Source organism: Pelodiscus sinensis, chromosome 2, assembly GCF_052426305.1.
Source record: "Pelodiscus sinensis isolate ZL-2025 chromosome 2, ASM5242630v1, whole genome shotgun sequence".
NCBI lineage: Eukaryota > Metazoa > Chordata > Testudines > Trionychidae > Pelodiscus > Pelodiscus sinensis.
In genome coordinates, this window is record NC_143053.1 from 230,952,904 (window position 1) to 230,971,739 (window position 18,836).

Genomic DNA, 18,836 nt, shown 5'->3' on the forward strand with positions numbered 1-18,836 from the left:
CTAGGGTGGTTAATGTAGTCAATCGAAGTTGCAAATGAAGCCCGGGATTTAAATATCCCAGGCTTCATTTGCATCTTGCCGGGCGCCGCCATTTTTAAATCCCCGGTAGTTCGGACTCCGTGCCCGCGGCTACACGCGGCACGGAGTAGGTAGTTCGAATTAGGCTTTCTAATTCGTGGAACGAGGAGTAATGGTAGTTCGAATTAGCCTAATTAGAACTACCTACTCCGTGCCGCGTGTAGCCGCGGGCACGGAGTCCGAACTATCGGGGATTTAAAAATGGCGGCGCCCGGCAAGATGCAAATGAAGCCCGGGATATTTAAATCCTGGGCTTCATTTGCAACTTCAATTGACTACATTAACCACCCTAGTTCGAACTAGGGTGGTAGTGTAGACATACCCTTAGAGGCTAACAAATGAACATAATTAAAAAATATATTTGCAAAGCCCATGAAAGCATGTGATATTATATATACTTTTGCTAGTCTCTAAGGTGCCACAGCATTACTTGTACATTCCCTGTTTAAAAACATCAACTCCCCCTGTGGTATCCTCAAAAAAAATAATCTTCCTGTGTACCTGCTGCCATATACTAGAGCTACCAGTATTGTAATGTAATACGAGCAGATTAGTTGTCAATAAACAGTTGTTTTCTTGCAGAGGATAATGCTCACTGTGTTATCGCAGCTATTTGGATTCTGAATACTGAAGCTCATTCATGAAGGACTTTTCCGTTCCCTAATGGTTTCAGAACACTGCACATTTCAAAAATAAAATGAAATTTCACACCATTTGCCCTGGTTTTGCCCTCCCACCCAGGACACATTATCATCCCACCCTTTCTGTGAATGTCCAGGTTTTTATTCTCCAGTAAATAAGAACACAACACATCAGAACTGAGAAGAAACAAAGTATAAACCTGCTGCTGTAGGCTGAAGTCTTGGGAAAAGAGTTAAATGGTTGTGGTAGAAACTGTTTTGATAATATTCATGAGACATTATACAAAATGTTTCAGAATCAATATCACCAGGGCAAATCTTTCAGTGTATGCTTTGGAGTCCACTGTTCCTTGGGTCAAGGATAGTCTTGTCTAACCTAGGAATTGATCAGCCCTCAAAAACAGCTCACATCTGGTCTTCTGAACATGGTGATCTGGTAATAAAATGAATGGGCACACTTGAGAAGTGTAGCCATAGATCTCTATAGTCCAAGGATGAGCTGCGAGGCAATTCCAGGCCCCACCCCCTAGCGCATTGCCTGGGAGCTGGAGACACGCGAGTCCTTTTAACTGCTTCTATTTAAAGGGGTCGTGCTTGTTGGGCGGCCACGTTGCCTGCCAGCCCGGCAGGCACGAGCCCTTTACAGAAGCAATTGAAAGGGCCCATGGTTCTCAGTTCTACTGGCTCATTGCCTGGGAGCTGCCTGGGAGGCTCGGGCCCTTTCAACGGCTTCTATTCAAAAGGTTTGTGCCTGCCACACAGCTGCCAGGCAACAGATTAGCAGCAAGGCCATGAGCTGCCAGCCATGTTATGTGAATTCTAAGCCTTCACCCCAGGTGACTCTGGGAGGAGTCTAGCCCCCAGCACCCTCCCATCAGCTCCAGGTCTCTTCCATTGGCCAGAAGTCATGGGGCAAGGGTTCCAGGCCAAGCAAAGCTCTTGGTAGGGTAGCTCTCAACCACGCCCGAGGCCCCACCCCTTCCAGGTCAGCCTGCGCCCACTTCCAAAATTTGTGAAGTGGCACCCCTAACCCGTCAGAAGCCTTGAGAGAGCCTGCGGATGTCACCTAATGGAACTGTGTCAAGATGCATGAATGGATACAAGAGCACAAAAGGGCCCCACAGTCACAGGCCCCTCGGTTAGCCAACCTCTGCTCCCTGGTCTTATAAATGGCCATCTTTGCCACAGCCAGGAGGAGGTTGACAAGGACTTGGTAGGCAAGTTGATAACGCAATACTATCTTTTCTTTACTATCTAGTTTCTTTTGTTTTTCACATTTCTCTAATGGCTGAAGCCCTCCTCCCCCTGCCTTGAAATTCACAAATACTACTTAACTGAGTCAGTATAAATCTGTGTAAAATTCCCCCGTGAGATGGAGATTAACTCAACCATACTTTAGAGGGATTTTATTTGTTCCCATTCCAGCCCCAGGAATGAATTGCATGAATTCTAAGTAGGCATTAGAATCCCCCCAGCTCCTACTGTTCAGGCCTTAGTCTTCATTTCATGCATCCTCCATCCCAGATTTTTTTTTCTTCTCTTTGCGCTACACCATATGCTCCAAACTCATTGTGTTGGCAAATTCAACTTCTCTGCACCAGTTAGCACTTACTGTGTTTCAAAGAGGCTTCCTGTGTATATCTCCCTAGAGATTTTCTGCTGGGCATGAGAGCATGAGCTGAGGCTATGTCTAGACTATGGAGTTTTTCTCTCTGCCGCGTCCAGGGAACATGTCTGCTCTTCCGACGTTTTTTGCAGAAGAGCAGATATGCTCTTTTGGAAGCCCTGTTTTCCTCATTTTATGAGGAAAAAGGGCTCTTCCAAAAGAGGAGGTTTTTCCTAAATTTGGCCCTGTGTGGATGGGTCAAATTTTGGAAAAGCCTCTTCCAAAAAAACAATCGGAAAAAGGTACACAAATTGCGGAGTGCAATTTATGCACCTTTTTCTGGAAAAAAGCTGCAGTCTAGATGTAGTCTGAGCCTCCATAGGAGCTCTTCTAATGTACACTGCTTCAGGGATAGATCCAGTCAGGCTGGATCTATCTGTATTACTATAGTGCCTCAGAGCCCCAGTGATTTTCCAGAACTCCATTGTGCTTGGCACTGTCCAATCACAAAACAAAAAATCCAGATTGTAAATCCGAGAGAGTTTACAATCTAAGTGCCCTGGTTTAGGCCAGAGGAAATCAGAGGTGACTCAACCCCTATTGCCATCTTGTACAATTTGTTCCCATCTGGGTACCACCACACATGGTGGGGACAATGCTGCTAGAATAGGGCAAAGAGAGAAGTTTTGCTTCCTTGCAGATGTAAGAGGGTTCCCCATGACTGGCAGGTTCGTTTCCAGGCACAGTATAGACATACCATTAGGGACCAAGCCCTGATTCCACTCAGTTCAATGGCAAAATAGCAAAACTTCTTCTCTAGTTGGTTGGTCTGATCCTGATCTCATCTGCACAAGTTTTACACCAGTGTAGTTCCATTGACTTGAGTGGAGTTATTCCCAAATCACAGATCAGAATAGGGGCTAATGGGACAATAATCTGGCTCTTGTCAAGAATTTGCATCTCCAGGGCTCTGTCTGGCACCAGCACTGAATTCACACACACTGTAAAAAAAAATTGCAAGTTAACTATTTAACTATTTAATTTTTAAATTGACTTTTACAAAAGAGGTAGTGTATATAAGAGGGTGTTTCTGTACTTTTAAATTAAGAAAATATTGTCTTATTTCTCTTGCCAGCTACACGTACTACTAAACTTCAGTAGATTTCAGAACCCATGACTAATGGTTTTCTTGTCTTGCATTTTTCAGATTCGTATGATCCCTCCAGGGTTGAAAGGGTGTGAGATGAACACAGATGAGAATCTAGAGATGTCTGCTTTCCTAAGAATGTTTTGCTGGTTTTTTGCTCTGTGTTTTAACACATGGAAACTTCCTCCATTTGTGGTGTTTATGGTATTCTGATAAAGCCTTTACTACTGCCAATAGGAACCTAATTATTCATACATAACTGCTTTGTGGTGATCACAGAAAACTGACTCTTTCTTGGGTACCATCTGGTTTTTGTAGCTTTAAGACTTAATGCATACACTTGGGAAAGTTTTCATTTAAACTGTGTTTAACAGTTGGCAGCTGGGATGGTAAACTTGATGAGGCTACTCTTTCGAGCTTATTCTGTGTAAATTTGAACACAGGAGATTAGTAAAATGATTTTAAAGGAATGTGAATTTATAAGCTCAACTTCTTGATCTCTAAAGCCTAAACCCTGGTTAAGTTGAAGAATCTTTGGCCATAAGGCATGAGTCATAAGTGCTGTTGCACTGAGGGGGTGGGAAATGCTTTGGAATGAGGGGAATGAATATGAATTGATTGTGAAATCAGTTTGAACTTCCATACTTTGAATTAATTTTGATTGAATTCTTTATTTGCTTGCCAAATGTAGAGGAAGATAAAAGCAAACTCCCCAAGCTCCCAAAAGATCAAGACTTTTGTAGTACAATGTACAGAACATGTAATTACATTAGCTAGCAACTAAGTGTTTTGAACCAATGCAAACAATACCACTGGCTGTTTTGCACTCAGTATTATCTATTTGTGTTTTGCTGTTAAGAAATTCTTTATATGACATAATTGCTGGTTTAAAATAGCCCATTTTAACAAAGTTAACTATATTTCTTGTTACAGAATACTGTCTATTTTTCTACGATGTAAACAATTAAGTGGTCAGTATAAAGAAGTATTATTACTAATATTATATTTTAAGAAGAATTCTTTTGACTGACAAGAGACGAAGGAGAGGTCACTTATGTATCTTAATGCATGTTCCATATGGCCTCATATCCAGTACTGCCACTTTGTTTTGTTGTGAAAAGATCAATCAGTGTATATGTATGCATATGTAGTACAACGTTAACTTCTACAGTATTTTTCTTTCATCTGTTGGCTTGTCTTTGTGCAACAACTCTTTGGAGAACACAGCTAAGAACCATCTGTGCCGCCATAACATTCCACTGGCTATAACTACCAAAAGTGGGTTTGGGACCCTGTCTCAATGTCTGTGAGCAGCTCTGATAAAATGCCAGGGTTTGTTTAACATTTTTATGTACTTTGGCCTTGAATTGGGCTAATGTGGTAAATAAACCAGGGTCAGATTTGTCATTGGAATTTGGGCTTCACCAGTGGGCATCACCAAAGATTTGCACAACTTCTTTTGTGACATTCAAATATATGGCTTTTTGAACAAAAATTAAAGAGTGTATAAAAAGCCTGTATATTCTGCTGTGTTTAATACTGAATTAACTGGCACAATGTTTGTGTGTTAAAACCTTTATGGCCACCTCTGTGTATTTTTTAAAAATCTTGTTGTTTGCTGATGTTGTTTTGACAATTTATTCATGAATTTAAAGGGCTTTGTTACTAACTTTTTTCTTGTTTTATAGAACCACCTTATCTTTTTAAACATTTCAGATTCCTGAAATATTAATTTTTGGGTGGTTTGTAAGTTAGGAAAAACAGACAAAAACACATCCTGTGCTTTTGGCAGCAAGAACTTCTTATCTATAACATAAGAACATTGTGGAATTTTTTAAAGTTTGTTGTATATTAAAAGAGAATGTGATTGTATAATTTATTGAATTGAACCTTGCAGATATATTGTCCAGCTATACTTATGAGCAATCTGTATGCATCTTACCCATCTCTATGCTCCTTTCTAAATCTGGCTTCTCTAGTTGTAGACCGTACTAGGCTACATTGACAGCTCAACATTAGCAACAACATGGACCATCTCTGTGCTAATAATGGCTACAAAATAAGCTTTTCCCCTTGCTCTTCCAGTAAAGAATCACACTCTGCTTTTCTTTTAATGAGCCATTTGATGTCAATGATACTGTTGAATATCAAAGCTGAGATGCCTGGCAAAAACTTGGATTTAAAGAGGATTGTAAACTTCCATCCATCACCAGTCCATCTTCCTGCAGTTCATGTCTGGGACAATCCATTTATTCTGGCAAATTTGGGCAGGGGGCATTCAACAATTTTTTTTTCAACACACCTGTTCTGTAAATCCATGGAGTGTGGATCAAGTTTAATTGCCAGGACATGAAAAAAGACAACCACTAAAAGAAATTTGAACCCAGAGAGTAGGGGGTATTTATTGCCTAAAGAGTAGTAAACAGCAGGTTAATAAACTTTGCGGTACAGTAGTTTGTGACTGACTGAGCTGAAACAACCGTAGTACAAATGCTTTAAGAACATAGTATATTTGTCTAATAACACTGGTCATGTCCTTTCCTATTAAGATATGATACTCATATATACTCTTGAATTGTATTACTCATAAACCTGTGGTCTGATATTTCTATAGTACATGTATCCTGTTAAGGAACAAGTGGCTAGCTTTATATGTGAGACTCTTGCCAGATGCAGTTAGCATTCAGCTTAGGGACACTTTTACTTGCTGGGGCAAACATCCCAAACTGATCCTCATAAAAAGTTAAGCAGTGAGTTCAGTTTCTTGTCTCTGTGCCTTTCTTACTATGTGTATAAAACCATCCCCCAAGTGGCAGGTGCTAGCAATGGTGGTGGAGTTGTCTCAGCAGAAAGGTCGAGGTCTGCGTGGAAAGGGAGGCAAGAGCCTGCTTGTCCTTCTCCCTAAGTCTTGTGTATCATTTACAGCAATGCAGTGAGGGTGCAAAATGGTACCAAGTCAGAATAACAGCGAGCATCAGGCACTGAATGTCCTTGGTGATCCCTCCAAATCCCAATGTAGGAAGAATGCATGCTGCAGCCATCCTGTGGGTAAACAAGACAGCAGATTTTGGGGGGGGAATAGCTTTTGTAACCTGGAATCACTAAATTCCCAGGCATTCCCAAATATGCATGACAAGAATTACTGCCTGCTTTAAAAATAAAAAAGCAACAGGAAGAAACCTCCAGATAGTTAGTTCAGAACTGTGATGAGGTGGAGTAGGCCCCGAGACCTCCAAGCTCCCTGGAAAAGCTGTGTGAGAAGTAGCCAATAAGGGCCCAGCAAGCTACTACAAAGACTTGCTGAGCTAGAGCCAGTTCCTTGCCAGAGCTATAGGCGTGTGGCTAGTTGGCTGGCAGAGCTGCAGAGCCCTGGACTGAGTGAACAAGAAAGATCCCTGAGCTGGTTGCTGGGATTCTGTTGGGCAAGGCTGTGAAGCAAGAGACGGTGCAGGGCCAAGGGGAAGTGACTCAGGGTATGTCTACACTACCCCGCTAGTTCGAACTAGCGGGGTAATGTATGCATACCGCACTTGCTAATGAAGCCCGGGATTTGAATTTCCCGGGCTTCATTAGCATAAGCGGGGAGCCGCCATTTTTAAATCCCCGCTGCTTCGAACCCCGTGTAGCGCGGCTACACGGGGCTCGAACTAGGTAGTTCGGACTAGGGTGCCTATTCCGAACTACCGGTACACCTCGTTTCACGAGGAGTACCGGTAGTTCGGAATAGGACCCTAGTCCGAACTACCTAGTTCGAGCCCCGTGTAGCCGCGCTACACGGGGTTCGAAGCAGCGGGGATTTAAAAATGGCGGCTCCCCGCTTATGCTAATGAAGCCCGGGAAATTCAAATCCCGGGCTTCATTAGCAAGTGCGGTATGCATACATTACCCCGCTAGTTCGAACTAGCGGGGTAGTGTAGACATACCCTCAGAGAATTAGAACAGCAGTGGAATTTAAATACATGGACACAGCAGATAGCTTCTATCTACAGAGACCCTGGCCTGAGATGCTCCCTACTCCCTTTTGGCATTGGGAGGAAGTGGTGTGGACATTAGGACACCCCAGAGGGGGAAGTGAAGCATAGTGGCCCAGAGAGAGCGAGCTGTAGCGAGGTACCCCAAGAGGGCAAGGACATTGTCTCCGGGAAGGGAATCCTGAGCCATGTCTCTATTCCAGAGCAGGAAGAAACAGAGAAAGAGGGAGTGCAAATGTGTGCAATTGGTCAAAGGGGCACGCACAAGAGGAATGTGAACCCCATTATAGGAACCCACCATCTTCTATTTTCCTGTCATGCTTCAAAGTGAGAATAAAACCAAAGAACTAGTCACATTAATATCACTCATTGCCGGTGCAATAATGCCACTTTCAGGAAGAAGGTCAGAGCTTCAAATCTCCAGACACTTTTCTTCTGTCGGGAAGAAGGGTAGTGATCTTCTGCAGCTCCTTCCTCCGCTTGCAGCTCCTTCCTCCGCTTGTCTGTATTGTTCACTCCTTTGCCAACCACAAATAAAGGGGAGTTATGTTGACTCCTAGTCTAATCGGGGACACAGTGAGCAAGCCCTTTATTTCCACGTGGAGTTCTGTGGAAGCCAATGAGATTATAAGCAGGCCTAATCAGCCACTCACACAGATCCATCGTTCTGGAGGTCTGGGGTTAATTTGTGACTTACATTTTCCATTAAAGAATCACTGTTTTTTTCTAGAACAGGTTCCAGACCTGACTGAGGGGAAGGAAATAGAGACAGCAGAGAATTGCCTTGATTTAGGAAATATGTGCTTAGGTCCTCTTGAAGTAATTGGAGCCTGTTTGGGGAAAAGTCTGTTAGTGGCCAAAGAAATCTGTCAATTGAAATGCCCAGCCATGGACTTGCATGAGTGCTCACCCAGCCATTAAATTAACTCAACAATCTTTATAGGACTAACCAGTGTGGTAATTTAGCCTTCACAATCTCAGGTCGTTCAAAGCAAAAGTCAAAGGAGAATTGTATTGGCAGGGTTGTCTGTGATTCAGACACAAATATCCTATGCAGAGCTACTAAGCTCTTTTAATTTAGCTCTGGTAGTGAGACTTCCAAGTAGTGCAAAGACATTCCAGGTAAGTGAAGTACTTCATACACTACAGCACTTACTCTATCTTGAAGAAAAGTGATTGTTTACAGTCTGTTTAAAATGTTCAAGTAATACAAATGTGTCAAGTTTGTAACTATTTGAAAATCTCCAGTCTGGCAGGATTGTTTATATGCAAATATCTGAATTTGGTAAAAATGCTTTTGTTTCTTCAGTGTGGTAAGTACACAGTAATAGATACAGTCTGTTCTGCTGCCTTGGAAACACATGTAGCCTGTTGGCTGAGGTGTTTCTAGTGCTTGCATTAGAAATTTAACTTTTGCTGAGCTTCTCTGTGAGGAATAGGCCTAAACTCACAGGTGTAGAGGGAAAGAGAGAAAGGTGGTGAGGGAGGGGGCAGGAAGAAGGTGAAATTATTTTGCTTTACTAATTGTGATTAGCAGAAAATCCTTAAACTGTGTAATGGTTGCTGCAGCTCAGGCTACGTCTGCACTACTGCAGTGAGTGGACCTAAGTTAAGCAACTCCAGCTCCATTAATAAAGTAGCTGGAGTCGACGTAGCTTAGGTTAACTACTTGCAGTATTTTGAGTCAATGGTAACCACTCTCCTGTTTACTTACCTTACTCCTATCAGTTGGGGTAGAGTACTGAGGTTGACCTGAGAACTATTTGCAGTCGATTTGGCAGGTCTTCACTAGACCTGCTAAATCAACCAATGGTACGTTAATCGCTAGGGCCTTGTTCCCAGCTGTAAGGTAGATTTAGCCATTGATTCAGATCTCCCAGGTTAAATTGATATAACTGTGAAGATTCTTTACTTGATGGGACTCTCTTTAGACCAAAGATGCAAATGGAGGCATGAACTAAAAGGGTAGATTAAGCTGTGTTAAATGGAGTGGAGAGGATTGGTAGACTGTACCTGGAACATGATCCATAAATGGATTGATTGGTTCTGCTACAGTTGGTTTCTTCTATTAGGTTGGGCTCAACTGCTCCCCACAGTTTGGTTATATAGATAGTAGGGCTATGATGCAGCAACTCTTGCACCAGTTAATAAAGCCTTACTCAGATGAGGAGCCCCACTAATTTAATTAGGATCACTCTGAGGAGTGAATTTTCACAAGCACGTGCCTGCAAACTTGTAGATGACAGTTAAATTGCTGAAGCCACTAGAAGGATTCTTTTAGGGAAGCTGAAATAATAGAACATTATTTGCAATTTAATTCTCTTATTTCCAACTTGCATGAAACTATTCACCAAAAGCCTCAACATGGGAATAAATCAGGGCTGTTTATCATAATCTCTATTTAAAGTAAATTGTTTGAAACAAAGAAAAAGTTGAATCCTGACATCCCTAGCAAAACCAAAATCTGCATGCTCTCTGGCAGCTATGCTGCCAACTGGGTTTGCAACATGCCTCCCAATATTACAGTTCAGGGAGAAGGTAAAAAATCTGAAGTAACCAACACAGAGCAGAGAAAATAAATAAAATGAAATTTCCCATCCAGAGGAAACTATGGGACTGTAAAGGTGTTATAATAAATGAAGGATGTTCCATTCTGAAGAGCAGAAAGCCTAGTTGTCCAACTCTTGATTCATTGAGAAAATAACCAGAAACATCCCCCAAATAATTCCTAAAGTGGGTGGAAAATAAGTTGTAAAATCCAGACAGTATGCATGGGTTGGTCTTTACATAAAGCAAGAAGTATTTCTAGAGAGCTCCAGCATGTGGATCATCTCATTGCCAACAATAAATCATTGCTGTTGATCTCTGCTCTAGAGAGGCCAAGAGGTGATTCAGTGGGATAAAGGGAGGAAACAGAGGTAAGCAACTACAATATTTGTGTAATATCACAGGATGAATGTCTTCAAGGAATTTTGTATTTTTCTGCACAATGTAAATTCAGTTTCCATGCTACCATGTGAGTCAGGTGGCACTGTTGGCCAACAATAGACATTCTCCAAATAAAGGTTTTGCATGAACATGCTGATATTTGCATCTTTGTTCTGAGAAGGAATTGGGGTGTGTATGTTTCCCTTCACCTGGAGATAGATAGTGGCACTACTGAAACTTTAAAAGCATCATGGCATTCGTCAGGGGAGTGACAGCCATTAATTAAACCATGTTATGCTCTTATGGATTGAGAATTTGCCTTATAATTTAAAGTATGTGCTCTGAAAAATTACTTTTATGTCACTAAACAGGCCCACTTCTTGGTGGCTGGTAGCTTGCAACAGATGTTAATGTTAGCTCACTACCACCATTGTTTTGCACCATATATTTGTTCAGTAGCTTTAGAATCTGTTCTCCCCAGGTGTATGAATCTAGTGGTCGTTCTCTGTTGCCTAGGATGTGTCATTTGCACCTGGGCTAATAGGGAGTCAACTGCTGCTAGATATGAAGAGGATTTTACACCCCAATGCACAGGCTGAGAGAACGATCTCAATGTAAAATTCTGGCAGAAAAATGGCACTGTTAGATTTCACCTCAACCACTTTGCTGATGCCATCGTTCATCTTACATGAAAATGCTGAAGGAGTTCAAGCAGGCACAAATGAAGTTAAAGAAACTATTGAGGAGGTAGGATACGATTCAGTGTAAAGAAATGTAAAAACATGGTAACTGGAGATATGGATTTAAACATCAAAATCAACGAACAGCTAGACAGGGTAGATAGATTCAAATACCTTGGAAGCACAATAAGCCAAGATAGTACATGCTCTGCCAAAATAAGAATTGGCAAAGCAAACACAGTCTTTGGTAAACTTAGAAACTATTTGGACACTTTATGTGTATCCTTATGTATGAAACTAAATGTCTATTCGGCCATCATTGTAGCCATAGCAACATATGCCAGTGAAACCTGGCAACTTAAGAAAATATATGCTCAAACTTTAGATGTGCTTGCATAGAATATTAGGAGTAAGGTATGGGGAAAGGAAAATTAATGATAAGGTCTGAAAAATGGCTAAAGCATGATCTTCCATCACAAATAATTAAGAGGAGACATCAGTGGCTAGGACTTGTTACAAATTGATCATAGCCAACAACCGCTTATGGTTCTTAATAGGAATCCAGAATATCCAACAAGAACAAGGGGTAGATCTAGGATGAGTTGGAAGCATACAATTATCAACAACATAGACAAATTTAATTTGAAATGGGAGGACTTAGGCCACATAGCAGCTGATATGCAAGCATGGAGAATGTGGGTAGCCCAATATACTGATAAGCACAGGATGGACTTAAGGTCTAAAGAACCTACACCAAAGTTAAAAATGACAGTGCCTTGTCTCCAACAGGATTTTGCATCTCCATGTACAAACCTTTCTCTTTGTAATGAAGACAGAGTGTAACTGGTGGCAGGAATGGCTAGGACACACTGATCTTCTATATGTGATGGTTCACCTCTCTCTCTCTCTCTCTCTCTCTCTCTCCCCCAGTGATCTGAAGAGCGGTTTTTAAAACTTTCCCCAGCCAGAGGCAAGATATTTAGTTTTCTCTAACAGCCAATGAAAAAAATAACTGAGCTTTGCCCTACTCTGTTCAGGTCTTTTAATACACGGGTTGCTGCTTCTAAGTTGCACCCCATGGTTGTGTGGCTTAAAGCCATAGCCTGGGCTAGAGTGGTGGGTGGAAAGGCTACTCTGTAGTACAAACCACGAGCAGGAATTCTCGCTGGCTGGGTGTGCTTCCTTTCAGCCCCAGCCCTTCTTATTCTTTGTGGGAAAGCTGTCATCTCAGATGGCACCAACCATGCACATTACCTTTGCCTCCCAGCCCCATGCCCTAAGGAAAAGCTCTTTTCCCTTTTACACGTCACAGGGCGGCCTCAGTGTATTACAGTCTGACTGAGGCCTTTTTAGACATTTAATAGATTAAAATTTATTAAAGATAATGTTAAAAATGCTGTAATACACAGTTTAAGAAAAGTGTCGTTACATCTAGGTATGCAACTCCCATCAGATCCACCTGACCTCTGAGAATTTCATACAGTGAACCCTGAAGAAGCCAACTCTAGACTATAACTACATTTTTGCACTGATAAGATATCTCAAACATCCCTGTGGTGGAGAGGACACCTAGCTATGTAAGAGGCCCAGTCACAGAGAGCAGACCCTAAGGCTACGTCTACACTGCAAGGTTTTTGTGCAAGAAGTCTTTTTGCAGAAGAGTTCTTGTGCAAAAACACATCCACCCCTCAAAGTGCATCACAAAAATGATGCGCTTTTGCTCAAGAGAGCATCCACACTGCATAGACGCTCTTGCACAAGAAAGCTCTGATGGCCATTCGCAGAATGGCCATCGGAGCACCTGTGCTTTTTCCCATAAGGGTTTCTTGTTTAAGAAACCCTTCTGGAGTGTACACACTTGTCTTTTTGCACAATGGCTGTAGCACAAACGGAAGTTATGCCTCCGAGAAGAAGGTTTTATCTACACCGGCAAAAGCCCTCTCTTCTGCCATTTTACTGCTGATTTACTTGTGCAAAAGTGCATTTGAGGTGTGGCCGCTCCGCAGGTTTTTGTGCAAAAACAGCCATTTTTGTGCAAAAACGTTGCAGTGTAGGCTAACTAAAACTCTCTTATTCTGTTCGGCATTTTATCAATGTTATTGTTAGGGACATGGTGGGCTCTAAATTGGAAGGGTTTATAAAGTGTACATGAAGAGTTATTGCATTAAGAACTCTGGGCAGTATTTTACCCTGGTACTTTTAGTGTCTTGTCTAGTTTTCCTGGTTCAAAGTTTACTGCTAGTGCTTGAATGGCTCCGACAATGATAATATAGGTTACTGAGCCTTTCGCTCTCAGGTCTTGGTTTTTAATCTACCTAGGTTAATGTTGCATGTTAACGGTCTGGTTGCTTGTTCTGCATGAAAGAACATGGTTATCTCAGTCCCTTGCTTAGAGGACTAGAGGTGTCCATGTTATCACTGGTACTGTGAATAGTTATAACTTCAGGGATTACAGAATGACTGGACACTGTCTACACTAAAAACCACCACGGTAATTACAGACTCCCCACCAATAAACAGCATGGTTCCTATTACCTTGGGAGGTACAGGGCCAGGGACAACCCTCCACCCCCAGGCCCTGCCCTGGCTCACCTCTTCCTGTCCCTGCTTCTACCCCTTCCCCTAAGTGATGCGGTCAAGGGATTAGTGGGGTTCCTGGCACTGGCAGTAGCATTGCTCAGGGGAGTGGAGTGGGCTGGAACTGGCTTGCTCTGCTTCCCACTGCTGGTGCATGCAAGGCAAGGGCCCAATCCCTGCTGCCTGCACCAGGCTCCTGCAAGTTCCTGAGCCATGCTGGGGCCCCACGAGACCCCTAAGAGTGTGGGGCCCAGGGCAGCTGCTCCAAACTGTCCAAAGGATGGGACAGTTCTGCCAGTATATGTCAGTGGGATAGGGTTGCCAGGTGTCCAGTTTTTAACCAAACAGTCCAGTATTTGAGCCTTCCATTCGGGGAAAAAAATTGAGAAACTATAATTGAGTAAATAGAACTGTCCAGTATTTTCTCAGTCAGATGTAATGTAGATTGCGATGTAATGTCAAGTGTGTCCAGTATTTTTGCTGAAACCATCTGAAACCCTACAGTGGGACAGTGATATGTCTGTTAAAAAAAAAGTGTGGTTGTTCATAATCTTTATAAATCATAAAACATTATCAGTTGCCAATCCTGCCTCCAGGGTGTATATTTGAGGCCTCGAGGCCTCACCAGAATAAAAACAACAACTCCATACAACTAATTGCTGAGCAGCCAACTAACCAGCCTATGTCATTTGAAGTGGCAGAGCTGGGAAGCCCCGAAGCCAAGAAGGTTTGTGTGTTTTCCTAGTGGCTCTGTAGTACTGTAGCACAGTGTTTGCAGTAGAAAGGAAATTTTCTGTGCTCCAAGTGGCTGGTCAGACTGTAAATATCGCAGATGATGTAGGAGAGGAGGCCTCTACGTCTCAGGATGTGGGTCAAAGGGTGGATGTAGGCTTAGTGTCTATTAGCCCCTTTGCAAAGGGCTCTAACAAAACCCACAGGAAGGACTAAATAAACTCTTAGGTGCTGACAGGTAGCAGCTGTATAGTGTCATAGCACTATTGACTTCAGGAGCTGCATCTTATTCGCCTTCCCTTCTTGGTCAGTCCCTGCAATACATGGGCTGAAAAGTGCCACTGCTCCAGGGCCTGAGTCCATGCCACCCCTCTCAGGGGGTTCAGGCCAGACGTGGAGAGGTCAAAAGTAGCTTAAAATCATTGGTTTACTGTAACCCAGTAAAATAGACACTAAGGACTCCAACCACACCTCTTCCTGTCCCCCAAAGCACACCCTTACGCCAGTGGCTCAAGTGGGGAAAGTTTAGGGTATTGTATATTTCCCCTTTAATGCTTCTGTATGGGGGGAATTCCCCCATATGCCATTTTGCCTTCCAAAATCAGAAAGGCTAAAGCACAAAATGAGTTACATATAGCAAGGAACATTAACATTAATGAGGAGAGTTATAGAAATACACAGGGAGCAAGAGAAAGATGAAGGCAAGCAGAGGTCTGCTATTTTGGTGGGAGAATAATAGATGACATGAAGAAGGTTGTGGTGTTTAATGCCTATTATGCTTCAGCCCTCACTAAAAAAAGATGATTATGAGCAGATGCTTAACTCAACTATTATTAACAAGTGGGAAGGAGCACAAACCAGAATGAGGGAAAGAATTGGTTAAAGAATAGTAGATACGTTCGCTGTATTTAAGTCAGCAGTGACTGACCAAATTCATCCTTTAAGAAGTAGCTGAAGCTGTCTTGGAACCTTTAATGATTACCTTTGAGAACTCTTGGCCGAGAGGAGAGGTGCCAGAGGCCTGAAGAAGGGCAAACATGGAACCTATCTTTAAAAAAGGGAACAAAAAGGACTTAGGGAATTCTAGACCAGTCTAATGCTGATACCTAGAAAGATACTGAAGTGAATTTTTAAACAATCGATTTGCAAGCATCTAGAGGGTAATAGAAAGGCCCTACCAAATTCAGTCTATTTTTCTAAATTTCACATTTTAAACATCTTGAATATCACAGTAATTTTAAAAATCTTGAATATTTAAATATTTAAAATGGTGTTGTAACAAATGTGAATATTTTAAAATGGCAAAATATAAATATGTAAAGGCCCAAATATAAATATGTAAATTTTCTCAAACTGGGGGTCCTGAAACATGGCTAATGTGGGAGTGGTCCTTCAGAGCTAGCTGGCAGGAAAGCAGAAGCTGCTGGCCAGGTGCCCAGCTCTAAAAGCAGTGCTTCCAGCAGCAGCACAGGAGTAAGGGTAGCAATATTGCTCCCTCCCCCCCATCCCCAGAACAGTGTCATGATCCCCTTTTGAGTCCCCCAGTTTGATCTGTGTACTTTTTCACACTTTTACCCTATCATATAGGGTACTTTGAGGCTATGTCTACACTGCAGGCTTTTTGCGCAAGAGCAGCTGTGCTTGAGCAAAAACTTGCAGAGTGTTTACACTGCATGCGTGTTTTTGCACAAGAAAATTTACAGTAAAGCATCAGAAAAGAGGGCTTCTTGAGCAAGAGTTATTCCTCTCCCCACGAGGAATAAGCCCTCTTGTGCAAGAGCTCTTGAGCAAGAAGGCAATGTGGACGGGCAACAGGGGTTTCTTGCACAAGAAACTCCTATGGCTAAAATGGCCATCGGAGCTTTCTTGTACAAGAGAGTGTCCACACTGCCATGGATGCTCTTGCCCAAAAGCACATCACTTGCGCAAAACAGTTCTTGAGCAAGAAGCCTGCAGTGTAGACGTAGCCGATATGTCTTTATATTGTGGAATGGGCTGTGGCTGTTTCTGGAAGCAGAGATCTCTGGTTCAATTTCTTGCTAATGTGGTTTAATCATAAATCAGGGGGTCTCAAACTCCCAGCCCACGGGCCATCTATGGGCCGGAGCATATTTGCAATCTGGCCCAGGGAGATCCCATGGTATGAACACATCCCACAAGCCCCGCCTTTCCCACCACCCTCCCACCCTCTCCCCCCAATGGCACCTCATCATCCTAGCCTGCGTGATTATGGGGGGTGGGGCCTGGCGTGGGGGCAGTAGCAGCGGTTGGGCCCCTCATACTCCTGAGGGTTGCATTTGTATAACGTGTCCCTAAAGTATGAACAGAGTGAAAATGCACTAAGTAGATCACTTGGTGGGTCTGCAGCTACCTAAATAAGCTTAGAGCCACCCAGATGTGCATCTAGTGCCAAGTGGCCTGAGCAGCAGTGCAGCATAAGCATGGAAGGGCCAGAACAAAGTCCAGCTGCCCTGTGCTGGGGTGTGTAATTTCTAGCTATGTTTGCATAAAATCATAATTTTGCTGTTTCCCTTTCTGCTGTTAGACACGTTCTTGTATATATGTATGTATTCCCCTGGTTCTACAGAGCCAGGATGTCTAGGAGGGTAGGGGTCTTCAATTGGCTAATTTTTTTTTTTCTGTGTAGTTCTTCATAAATTACTCCCTGTTTTCCCCACTGGTGCAGCAAGGTTCATTGTTAATATGTTTTTAAAATTTGGGGGAAAGGATTGATTAAGGCTCTTGCCAAGCACAAATTAGGAGAAAGACAGGGACAGGAAAGACTTGAGTATAGCACCACCTGCTGGCTGGTCCAGGGATCTACTCAGGTATGATCAAGTTCGAAGGAGCTTGAATTTTTGTAAATTTCCAGAAGGTATTCTCCAGACTAAGGAGTTACCCCTCGTTCTGTGCTTCCTGCAGAGCGGAGAAAACTGACTTATTTGAGTGTTGGATATGATGACAAGGAAATCTTTGGTTTTGCTTAACCTTGTCCCTCTTTCTTCACATGATTACTCTCACATGCTTTCAGATGGTGCCGATTTAGTGATTAAAAGCAGCTGCCAGAGAGTTTAATTTCACACAGAGTTCAGTTGCACAGCACTGTGCTGACCTGGCAAGGAAATAGCTGTGGAGAATGTCTAATCTCTACAAGGTGTCGGCATGTGCAAAATGCACTATCGTACAGAACGGCACCGACACACATAGAAACTGGTCATGTGAGTGTAATTGGTATGGTCCTTTATCCAACGAGCTGATGTTTAAAGAGGTATTGCAAAGAGTGGTGAGCCAAAGTGATCTGGAAACACTTGTATCCCTCCAAAGTAAGAATGAAGTGTCCTGGGAGAGGGGTCCAGGTAGGGGAAGTTTCAATAAATGGACTATCAGTCCTCCCAGAGCTGGGGTCTTGCAGGTTTCCAGAAAAAGAGCCAGGGCAGATCCTGTCTGCACTTTGATTGGAATCTCCTGAGGAACACCTGCCATGCTGTGTGTAGCTATGCAGCTGGGATGCCTTTTTTTCCCCCCATCCTGTGCCTTTCGCTGTGTCAGAGCTCTGCCTGCATGCAGAGACTGCAGCCATTTTATTCTCAGAGCTGCTCAAGCCCGAAGGAGACACACGTTGTGTTCTCCCACATGGACACTTAATGGACATGAGAAAAGCAAACACTCGGTGGTGGAGGAATTGGTGGCCAGAGGACTAGCCAGAGCCAATCTAATGGGTAAGCGTTGTGGGTGACCTCCCAGGACACCGTGGCCAGGAGGCACCATAGTCAAGAGGCAAGGAGCAGGGCAGTTGTAGGGTGCAAGGCCACAGAAGGGTGATTGGGGCAAATTTAGGGGGAGACGATGCTTAAATTGGGCCAGGACTTGCTCGGGCAGAGTCCTGTCCTCTCTAGGCTTGTCAGTTTATAGCCCCGGCACCTCTGGGCTTCTGGCTGCCACTCTCCAGCTGCCCAGTTCTGAAGGCAGTGCCACCGCCAGCGGCGCTCAGAAGTCAGGGTGGCAATACCGAGTTTGGTCACATGTAATCGTGGCGGTTCCATCACATCACATAACCTTTAATTCACGATTCATCTTTAACTCCCGGAGCCGCCAACACACCCGTACTGCGGTGCTACTGCTGGCGTGGGACTCAGCCAGCAGTCCCTGCTCTCCACATGCCCCACCAGGGCTGGGGCCTGCCAGGGCTGAGTCCCACACCTCTTTTGTTCAAACAAAGCAATGGGAGGAGGCAGCAGAGGCCAGTGGTAATGGAGGTGTGGGGAGCCTGGGGAAGTAATGGGTTGCCCAGGGGATGGGTGGGAGGCCAGACGGGCAGGGTGAGGGCCAGCAGTGAGGAATGAGTGAGGGGCTGGGGCAGCAGTGGGAACCAGGGATGATGGGGGGGGGGGGAGTGGAGAGCACAGGGAAGCATCAGGGGCCAGAGATAATCAGGGGAGGGATGGGGAGGCAAAAGCGACCATAAATGTCAATATT

The 18,836-nt window shown here is 43.5% G+C and overlaps 1 protein-coding gene across 12 annotated transcripts in view; it reads left to right on the top strand.

Moving 5' to 3' along the window:
- The window catches only part of JCAD (junctional cadherin 5 associated), an 86,876-nt gene extending 80,489 nt beyond the window's left edge, over positions 1-6,387 (top strand). For all 12 annotated transcript variants that reach the window (XM_075922594.2, XM_075922598.2, XM_006110648.4 and 9 more), the window contains one exon: positions 3,533-6,387. In XM_075922594.2, the coding sequence (XP_075778709.2) occupies positions 3,533-3,567 (35 nt within the window). In that variant the 3' untranslated portion in view covers positions 3,568-6,387. The remainder of the gene's footprint in view (positions 1-3,532) is intronic.
- Positions 6,388-18,836: the final 12,449 nt, after the last annotated feature.